The following is an 11,031-nucleotide window of genomic DNA, read 5'->3' as shown; positions in this document are numbered from 1 at the left end:
TAGAAAAAAATAATATCTCTTTATATCCAGTAGGTCTTAAAACCAAGTGGTGAAATTTCCTGTGAAAATGTTTAGATATCATCCAGAAATAAAACTCTAGCATAATGAATTTCATATCTGTATTTAAAAAAAAAAAGAAAAAGAAAAAAGGACTACGACACAGAAGAGCTTGCAGTCTGTTTTTAATGTTTCCTTTTTAGTTCTTTTGCAACATTGTTTCCTGTCTTTTCTAAGAGATGCAGATTTCTCCTCTGAACATTCATAGTTTGGTGCAGAACAGCTGCTCCTTAGGAAACTTATTTTCAGTGACTGAGATTTCTTTTTTCCCGAAGTTCAGCTTGTTGAACTCTGCTTTTATTTCCATGATTGACTTTCCTTTGGTCTCGGGGAGATACAGGTAGATGAAAATTGCTGATAAAGCAAGGATTGCCAAAAAGATGAGGAAGCAGAAGGGCCCAAGGTTATCCTGCAAGCAGAAATGGGAGATCCTGTAAGGAAAATAAGAATTGCATTTCTGTTTCCCTGCCCTTGGGTGCAAGTCTGTGTGTTAGTAATTAAAATTCAAAGGTGTACTCAATACACAAACCAGAATGGGCATCAAACCAAGGAGTTTCCACCAGCTAAGTTTGACCTGAGTCTTTCTGTTTCTGACAGGCCTGGGAGATTCCTGAGCAGGTTTGATATTTAGACAGAGCTCTCAGCTTTGCATGTCGTTGCAATTTATTACTATTATTTTGCTCCCTGTCAGCATTCAGAAGGGATTTAGCCTGCAGGGAGGGATCCAGTTAGAGTCACTTACAACAATCAATGGAAAAATCATCCCAAGTACAAACAGTCCCATCCAGTTGATGCAGCCAACAATCAGAAAGGCTGATGGTCTGAATGACTGGCTGAAGATTTCAACCATGACAGATATAGTAGCTCCAGCTGAAAGAGAAAAGCAGAACACAAACCAGGTATACTCATTTCCTTGCTCCTGCCAAAGATCCTCACAATGGCAGTGGTAGAAAATGGCACACAGGCAGAATAGGTGGCCTGCTGGCAGGTGGTCTCTGCTATGAAGGTGAAAGACTTTGATTCCAGAAAGGGACTACAACTGTTAATTTCTGGTTTCAGCTGTTAATTTAGGTTTCTCTTGTACATACTGGAATCCTTTTTCTGGTGCCAGTGGGTCTGTGTAGTTCCTTATTGCACTGATAGTCATTATTATCACAGTCATTTATAAATTCAGCTCCTTTGGCTCCTGAGATCAGTTCCACCTGAAGCATGTTGGTAGGCATAAAACTTAACTTGCTAAGTTAATGAAGATGATTAATACACCTGGCAATGCCTAGAATCCTTTTTTTTAGCTGACTATTTAAAAAATTGTTCTGAAAATTGTCTCAAACCCTCTGGAGAAGATGATACTGTATTTTAAAATATTTAGATCCTGTGATCAGCAATAAAATTTGAGGTAACTGTATTCTTTTTCTGTCTCCCACTTGTACATATCTACCTTTCCCAGATTTTTCCAGAACTTTTTACCATGGGACTAGTCTGTTCTTCCTCTGCTAGTTGTGTCACCAACAAATATGATACAAAATTTCCTCCCAAAGTTGCCACTGATGTACTCACATGGTCCAATTCCATAGAAGATAACGAATAGGAAGATCAAGATAACACTGAAGTAATGCATCCAGAAAAACTGATGCTAAAAGTGAGAAACCAGTGATATCAAACCATTAGATACATGATAGAATAGCAGAGCTCGGTATTTCCTGCCACTGATTCAAGTTTTTGTACATATCCTGTGAGGCAAGATGAGAAAGGTGGGCTGATGCTGAGTTAGTAGCCAGAAGGCTGCTGCCTCTTTACCTGCAGTGACAGGCTCATGGTAAGGAGCGCTAGCACAGAACACATCAGCGTGTATCCTCCCCAGAGCAGCACCTTCCTCCCAAATCGGTCTATAAGGGTGCTCTGAAAGCAGAAAACATGGGTCATAAATCCCAGTTCTCAAATGAAATAATTCCTCCCCTCTCCATGTGTTCTTTGCAGAAGACTTAAGGTGAATAATGGCCAGAAATCTATGTAATTTGAGAATCTCTTAATTCCTAATGAATTTGATTAGCTTCTTCAAAGCAAATTTGTTATTAAGCTGTGTTTATTAGACAGCCCTAGGCTGTTGTTAGACAGTTCCCTCTCTTGCATGCTGGTATATATCAAATTGTGCACACATGCATACACACATCTAACCCAGAACATCAGAAAATTATTTTACAGGGTAAGATAAAAATGAGTCTAAAGACATACAGTCATGCAAATAATTTTGGAAAAGAGCTGCTTTTTATCCTGCATGTGGTTTTGCAGAAGCAGGAAGATGTGTCTTAGGTTATGTAGATCTTCCCCGAGTCCAGTTATAAGTAAGGAAAAGTACAATTGTTGACCATATTAAATTTTTCCTTCAAACTCAAGTCTGAAAAGACTTACACACAGTATAGAGGATAAGCATTCACACAAACCAACTCCCAGGGACACGTATGGAATAAGGTATTCTTCAAACTTGGCTGTGTGGAATACTTCAAAAGAATAGAAGTATATCTGAAAAATGCGGAGAGGAAATGCACCTGTGAAAAAACTGTTGCAATTGTGATGCAGTTGTAAGCTGGTGTAATAACATTGACTTAGAGGGGTTGGTAATGCTCCCTACAGTTGTCTCTTGTTTCTGGGGCTAAAGAGAGCACTCAACTGCATTGATACCACAGAGCTGCAAGGTGGTCATGACAGTCATCAGGATGTAAAGTTGCCAGCGCAAAGATCGCTCTTTTATTACTTCAAGGACACGCAAAGTTTTTGTGCTTGTCATTGCAGCCTTCTCTTTTATAATGTCATCAATTTCTGCTTGATGGTCTCCTTCCCCCCAGAGCTTCCTGATGGCTGTTGGGGAGAAAGAGGGGAGTGGATTATTCCACTAGTATAGCTTCGTAGAGAGTGGTTACCTCAAACCCTTTAGCCTGCCTGTCCATTGGTGTAGGTGGTGGTGTTGGTTCTGTCTGTCTCTGCCATCTGGTTGGGTCTGGGGCAGTAGGCAAGTGCAAAAATTTTGTCTTACTGATTGTCAGTATAGCATAACTTTCTATTGTTGATTTGACTTAACTGTAAACAAAGTAAACATTTTTAAGTACATTTTCTTTAATAAAAAATGAACCATCTAAACTGTTTCCTTTAAAGAAATAAAGTAGCTCCCACTAAAGTGGGAAATGTTAGACATGCTAGTGTACACCTATCTTTCTTGTCTTAACTGATTATTAGAGTGAGGCCCCAAGTTAATACAGCCCTATTGCCATAGGTATCTCAACTGTTTAATTTAAAACTGTCTCTGCTATCACTCAATGGCACTGCACTGTGCTGTACAGCTCTGCCCTGCTTTCTTGTCTTCTATAGAGGCTGTCACTCGAACATATCAAATGAAGTGAAGTAAGTGAGGAAAGTATACACTCTACCTTTCCTGCAGGCGTCCTCATTACCCTTCTGTATCAGGAGGTAGGATGGTGAATCAGGGAAAAATGGGAGAGTAACCAGTTGAACCAATGCTGAAAGTCCACTAGATGCTAACAACCATGGCCACAAAGCTTCACCTCCTAAAATCTCCCTGGAAAGTGTATGTGAAACAAAATTATGCTGAAATAATGGAATGAATGTTCAGGAAGTTTTTCTGAGTGAAGATTGCTCAAATTCCATTGAAGGGTGCAGTGGAGCAAAAACCTGAATTGATAATCTGGCAAATTTCACAAATTTGACTATTTTTATTTTGGTCAATTTTAAAGGAATTATTTGGCATTTTGAAAAACTTTTTAAGTATCATTAGGATCCGATATAATGCCTAGAGAGCTGGTAAGACTCATTTGACCAACGTTTGACCATAGGACCAAAGCATCTTGCTAACACTTTTCATGTAAATGCAGTAAATTTTGAAGGGGAAATCCCCTAGTAGAAAGGGTGTGGAAATAAGAAAAAATCAGATTATGAGTGATTAATTTTCTGTCTCCTATATCTAAAACTATATATTTGCCTCAACTATGATCAAAACTTTTCTTCTGGCAAAAGCAAAGGCCTGTTTTGGGGAAGATGAGAGGGTTTCTCAGTCACAGACTAGGTGAGAGGATAAAGTTATAGTAATATTTCTACTACTTTTAGTGTAACCTGGTAGAAAGATTGGAGAATTTACCGTAGTCCAACAACCTGTCCTGTGAGTTTTCCCAGTGTCAGAAAAACAGCAACTGTGGAGTTGGTAAATCCACGCAGCTTCTTAGGTGAAATCTCTCCTACATACTGAGGATGTATATTGAGAGAGAAACCTTTAACAAAGAGGAGGATAAATGACTGTTAAAATATTTAGAAAAGCTTAGCTTTCTGGCTCCATCCTCTTTTACATTGTTTCCATTCACTCTAGTATTGGATTAAAATTTCTTGCAATAGGATAATGTCTTTCACTTTTATGAAGTGCCTAGTATATTTGTTTTAAAAATCATTCTCCAAGAATGGCAATACCAGTAGAGACAATCCTGCGACAGCAAGGATGCTTGTGCTCCATAGTGACATAACCACATACATACCTGTACCAATGCCATAGAGAAAGCGTCCGACCAGGATCATCTCGAAAGATCTAGCTGTTTTACTGAAGGCCATGAAAAGTGCAGCTACCAGCATGATCAGGTTGGTGAGCATTTGGCACTTTTTTCTGAAAGAAAAAAAAAAAAAAGATAATTTAGTATGAAATGAGAATCTCTTGTACTCTTTTGACTAATCTTGCTGTGACGGAAAGTGTGGTACAGCCATTCCTGCTGTTTTGAGGAATGGCTGAAATAATTTTGACTTTGGATAGTCAAAGTGATTTTTTAAAATTTCAGGATCCTTTGGATTTGAATTAATTAATATTTCTTAGCTTAGATTTTAAACAATTGGAACACTTCATGAACATTTCCACAGTACAAGTGGGGAAGGAGATCAAAGAACTGGCCCAGCTTGTCACCACGATTTTTAAATTGCTGGAGTTCGTCATAAAATATCAGGTTGTTCCCCAGAAATAATCTGAGTCCATGGCTCCTACTCTAGAATGGCTCATATTAAAGACACTTTTGGCTAAATGGATGTGATCTGAGATGGCAGAAAGAGTTTTTAGAAGCATATTTCAAATGACACTCTGTGTGAATCGTGAGCTGGTATGTTCACAACCCTGATGTTTCAGGCTCAACTCAAAGACTTTTGCACTCAGTTGTTTTGCCATGACACTTGCTAGACAAGAGTCCTCTTGCACACATTAAGGGTTCACAGAGATCCTGTGTTTAGAAGACACTGATTCAGCAGTTAGTTTATCATGTGTTAAACAAGCCATGAGAGAAGTCCATGATCTTGTTTTCAGTCTTGGGAGACCCTCTGCATGTGGGATGAGGTAGTGTCCCACAAGAAATTTCTTGGGGGCACTTACCTGATAGGAAAGAACACAATTGCAGGCAGGCTAAGATGGTTTGTTGAGACCCATATGAGGGGCCTCTGGATCAGTGGGTTGTGGAGCAGATCTTTTAGTGGGTCACACCAAGTAGATATGTTTGCCAATTTCTCTGCAAATGAAATTAGTGGTGTTACACAAGGCACTGAGAACAGACCAGACTGGTGAGGAATCTTTTCTCCGTCCAGTGGGAAGGATAGTTTGGAACTGACTTTCAGTGAAATGAATTGCCAAGAACAGAGATGTTTCTTGGATAATTTGTTTTGATGCTGATTGTATCTTTACAGCATAGTTACAGGCAATTTTTTTTTTTCTATTCTGTCCACATTTTCACTAGGGTAGATAGGAATATTTAATACAATGTCATCACCCCAGTATGAGTGTATTTAAGTGGAAATCTGGCTCTTCTTTGACACTTAATGGTATCTTCCATACAGTGGTTTCCAGGTGGTTAGAGTAACTCCTTATATCATGTTACAAACAGTACACATAGCTCCATTTTGGGGGGGTTTAGAGATTGGGAGGTCTTTATAGAGTCATAGGCGATCTTGAAGACAACATGAGGCAGTTACACTATCTTGCTACTCCCAGAGGCACTGGTCCAGTGACGTGTTGGTGAATGCATCCTTTACAGAAATACAGTTCACTGGGGGGGGCAGATAAACAAGATAAAAGACTGGTTGCTGCTTGGAAGAAGTGGATGTGCTAGCAAACCAAATCAGTTTAGTCTTCAGTCAGACTGCTTCAACCAAGAAGAGGTTTATTCATTCACCTTGGTATTTTCCTGTACTTCCTGACTATTGAGCTGTTACAAGAAACACTTACTTTCTGTATTTTGTAGTCAAGTAGCCACAGCAGAGGCTCCCCAGGAATCCTCCTATCCCATAAACAGACACAATGAAGGACCACAAGAGCATGATTGTCTCAGGATGGAGGTGGGAGCCATGTCGCTCTATCCAGGTTTCATTAATAAACTTCCTGATGTGCTGAAAAATAAAATGAGATTTGACTGATCAATGGGTATAAGATCCATTCCTATTATTTGTGTGTTGTACTTTAGATTGTTGTGGTTTAACCTCCACCATGCAGCTGCTTGCTCATCCCACAAAGGAGAAGAGGGAGAAAAGGAGGGAAAAGCAAAAAAAACTCGTGGGTTGAGATAAAGACAGTTTAATAGAACAATATCAGAAAAGGAAAAAGTAACACTAATAATAACAATAATAACGATAATAATAATAATACCAGACACTCTCAACACCTGGTGAATTGGCACTGTCCCAAGCAGTGATCGTGGATTTCCACCCCCTGGCTAACGCCCATTTATATACTGAGCATGGCGTCTATGGTATGGAATATTTAATTAGCCATTCCATCATTCCATCTATTCTTTTTTGTGAAGCTGAAAGAAAGTCCTCCGATAATGTAAACATCACTTAGCAAAAACTAAAACCAATAGGTATTCTTTCATTCCTTTCAGTTTTCCAGCTGAAACCAGGACACAGATCTAGCCTGTAGTTCTAATATTAGACTTCTTTTGAGACTAACTTTCTTAGTAAAACAAGTTAGCTGAGATCACATTGCCAAATCTCCAAGTTTGTATCAGTCAGTAAGCTTCTTGATGAGGGAGGCTAAAAGCATGTTTTCTGCCTTCCTTTGGAAGCTTTTATACTATGTGGCAATGACTTATTTAAAACAGGAAGTGCCATTCTGTTCTTTAAAGGAGAAAAAGTTCTCTACACATTTGATGTTGCTGTTAGCCAAAGAAAAGGCATAAATGTTATCAGCTGAATGCTCAGTAAATTTGACATTTTTGGGAGAATGGAGAGGTCAGGCTCTCTATTTTCTGTTTTCAACCTGAGAGAGATGGCTACTTACCACAGAAGGATAGTTGATGACAGAAATGTGGAATCCATATGGGAAACTACCACCAATTCCCAGCACTAAGATCATTTGAAATAATCCCCGGAACTTAACCTGCAAAGCAAGAATAAAATGCTCCATCAGCTTCCCATTAGTCTAGATTTGTGCAGGGTCTTTGTAGCCACACTTGCCCTTCCCCTCTGGGAACCTGCACTGCCTGCTTCAAATCCTCTTGGATTTAAACATTTTTCCAAAATCCCTCTAAATTACTGCCAAAGTACAAACAGCCACAGTGCCATAGCAAGACTACGTACTAGTATAAAAGTGATAATCCCCCACTTTGCTTGCAAGGAGAAATAGTTTTAAAAGATGTTGCTGACAGTACAGCTTTCACTGTGCGCCTGCAGTATCTGACAGGTTGGCAGTCCTGGATGTGGGGAAGAGGGAATCAGTTTCCTTGTCTGCAATCTGCAGTAACCTATGTACATGAAACCATAATGTTATGCCACAAAAGTACAGCATTAAAAATCAACATTTTATTGTATTCTCTGCTTTCATTTTTGACTCTGTCATATCTTTAAGCATAATAAAGAAAAGATCCTTTCAACATTCAACTTTTTCAAAAAGGCACGGACTACAGAGAATAATTTGGAATAGCCTCTATAGTTACATTAAAACAAAAATCTTCCTTACTGACTTGGTATTTAATTTCTCCTTTCTCAATATTTTATTTTTTCTACTTATTTAACCATGAAAGTACGTGCTTGCATCTTGAAGAGCTTGGCATCTTCCAGGCTAGGGAAATACTGTCTGGCTAAAATTTCCTTGGTCAAGGATTAGGGATTGAGATATGCTGGCTGCTTTGATGAACGAAACGATTTTAACTGTAAATAAGAAAAAAACATAGCATATAACTGCTTAGACCTTTTTGAGGTATGTGATACCACTGGTTTTCTGTCCTGTTTCCAAATGCCTGCAAGGCCTCATGGAGTTATCCTCAAACAGCTTAGACTGTACCTAGCAGACCAAACCTAGAACAATTGTGATTTTAGCCCCATCAGGATCTGTGCAGCGTCCTTTGGGGTTTAACTGCCTCTCCCTTTTTATTCAGCACATCACATACCGGGACAGTAACATCATCTCTGTACAGAGGACACTGTGCTCTGTGTTCTTTTCATGTTAGATACGAACTTCATGAGCTCACAGCTTTTTGGAGATCAGTGCTTGGATGAAGAGAAGCTGGTAGAAAATGCAACCAGCCAGAAACAAAGTAATGCAAGTGTGAATAATGCCAGACTGGCAGATACTTAGAAGAATGCTCCTTTTCATGGTTCTTAGAATGGTCTTTCAAGAGTTTGTTACTTGGCTAATCCATAGCTGGATTTCCCAAGTTATCACATGACAAGAACCAAGAAGCTATGGACCAGAAGACTTTAAATTTCCTTCAAAATCCTGTCTCAAATTCAATGGCTTTGCTAGTTGGCAAAAGCATTAAAACAAATTAAGAATTCACCTTCCTTTTTTTTTTTTGCACTAGACTTACAAATTAACAATTTTAATACTTAAAAAGGAAAGCAAAATAGCTACTTGCTGGCAGTTGAGACATAGAGCAAGAAATAATTATCACTTCTTCCCTATTTAAGACTATCGAAACACTTGGATGATATTAATTATCTTTAGATGAAATGAAGAAAGTCTTTTATTTTAAAGTTTATGTCATGAATTTCTTAGCCTTTTGCTGTACAGTTAATATATTCATTACTTTGGGAGTTAATCAGAGTGCTTAATAATTATTATTATTTTCAGTAATTCAGAAGACAAAAGGACAGTAGCCAGGACTTTTGTTAGCTTTTATTTTATTTTATTTTATTTTATTTTATTTTATGGAAGACCATGCAACATGTTTTTCATGACCCCAAGCCCTATTGTTCTTGGTGATGTTTAAATGCAGAAGAGAAAGATGGTTGCTGTCCCAAATCTTTAAGGAACCTGGATCTTTAGTACTATGTTATCTTTGTCCTTTATAAGTCAGACCCCTGAGAAAAAGTGACCAGATACTCACCAGGTCAGAGAAGAAGGTGGCCATCTCCTATCAAAGAGCTGATTTCTGTTGCTTTACTGGCTAGCACCTGCCAAAAGAACCAAATGCTTGCATTATGCAATAGCAACGTCAGTGAACTAGTCCCATGTTACTGAAGTTAAATTTTACTTCAAAGGGTTTTGAGTTAATTACACATATTTCACCTGTTGTACAAAGTTTAGAATTGTTGGATTAAATATTTCAACCACTGGTTTCATCTAGCCCAAGTAAACAATATGGTCTCCCTTGCAGGGAACCTGTATACTTCATGAACTGTCTTGTGCTTGGGGGATAGGGAACGGAGACATCAATTTTAAACTGGATTCCAATAATCATAACTTGCTTAGTTTTCAGTATAAGCTGAAAAACATAAAGACAAAATCATCTGCTGGGAATCTTAGATGGGGCTTGGACAGTGAACTATGGGACTTTGACATATAATAGGAAAGAGCTATTCTTTCTTCATGAGGCAGCAACTGGAGCACATCGTAACTTAATCATTACTTAAAGGAACAGAAATGCTCCATCATTTTGGAATGGGGTGCAAACTTAATGATTCTACAGTGGCACACCAAGCTTGACCAGCTAAATATTTAATTGTAGCTGATTTTCCTTTGCTGGGAGAGGAAGATTCAACATCATGCACAGTTTTGTCTGGCATTTCCATTAGTCAGTATATTTATTTCTGTGTCTGTGATGAAAAAAGATTGAAACTGTCCTGTAACCTCCATAGAGGGATTGATGTCTCTTCCTTCAGACAGAAAATTCTCAGGCTTTAACTTCATTTATTTCATAATGAAGAGGGGTTTATATGTATTTAGTTGGTAAATGGCTTAGTTATCATTTGTCATATACACTTTGTTAAAGAAGATGAGGATGAAGAAATCATAAAAGGCTTATTGGATACAATCAGTCATATTTACTAGAAAATACATCACATGCAAAGAATATTCACAGATTCTCTAGCAATTGTCTGAAATGTAGAATGTAGCACCACCAGGCCATTTCTCTCATTGTTCTGCAGTCCTCATTATGAAGTTGACTTTGTTGCTGATGTTTGCTGAAAGTTCATGGCAGGTTTTTTCCAGGTTAGGTTCTTCAGCAGATAAGCTGTTGTCAGAGTTCATGTTCCTTTGGTGGAATGTAGACTGTTCCTTTGATGCTAAGAATTAATTTCCTTTTCTGTGAAGTCATACAAAGTTGAAACAACATAATGAGCATCTGACAAAGGAAAGAAATGCCATGTTAGTTGCTAGTATCTGCCTTGCTTAGATGATATTGGGAGAAGACACAAGCAGGCAATAATGGGTAGCTACCAATGTGAGACATTCCTTCTCAGATGCAGCCTGTTGCATGTATTTTCTTCTGTTCTACTTCACCCACTTCTAGTTAGTATACTTTATACATATTGTAACTTTTACTCTTTGCTCTTGTACTTTAATTTTGGATTCCTACTTTTGGTATGTTAAAAGTTTTTCTCCTGAAATGTCCTTAACGTGTAATGTCTTTTGCGTTTATGTTACTTAGTTTCTGTACTGCTTCTGTGCTCTTATTACTTATAGTGTGCTGAGGCCCTCTTTATTAGATGTGTAGTTTCATAATTAGT

At 38.3% G+C, this 11,031-nt stretch overlaps 1 protein-coding gene across 1 annotated transcript; it reads right to left on the bottom strand.

The window, feature by feature from the left end:
• Positions 1-259: 259 nt before the first annotated feature.
• Positions 260-9,431, bottom strand: LOC141472657 (solute carrier family 2, facilitated glucose transporter member 11-like). The gene is made up of 12 exons (XM_074159814.1): positions 9,408-9,431; positions 7,361-7,459; positions 6,311-6,471; positions 4,593-4,717; positions 4,205-4,334; positions 3,480-3,628; positions 2,726-2,913; positions 2,467-2,577; positions 1,855-1,956; positions 1,615-1,690; positions 800-927; positions 260-466 (listed from the first exon to the last, which is right to left on the bottom strand). Exons 1-12 carry the CDS (start codon positions 9,429-9,431, stop codon positions 260-262), a joined length of 1,500 nt encoding a protein of 499 aa, XP_074015915.1.
• Between the last annotated feature and the right edge of the window lie 1,600 nt (positions 9,432-11,031).

The sequence above is a fragment of the Numenius arquata genome, chromosome 16, assembly GCF_964106895.1.
Source record: "Numenius arquata chromosome 16, bNumArq3.hap1.1, whole genome shotgun sequence".
Lineage (NCBI taxonomy): Eukaryota > Metazoa > Chordata > Aves > Charadriiformes > Scolopacidae > Numenius > Numenius arquata.
This window is presented reverse-complemented; position numbering and strand designations above follow the sequence as displayed.

Excerpts from the sequence above, each read along its gene's own strand:
- LOC141472657 (XM_074159814.1), bottom strand. The coding sequence starts at position 9,431 with ATGGCCACCTTCTTCTCTGACCTG. Across the intron at positions 4,335-4,592 it reads TCTCTATGGCATTGGTACAG|GTTTCTCTCTCAATATACAT; the intron begins GTATGTATGTGG and ends TCTTTGTTAAAG. Across the intron at positions 467-799 it reads TGATTTTTCCATTGATTGTT|GATAACCTTGGGCCCTTCTG; the intron begins GTAAGTGACTCT and ends TTCTGCTTGCAG.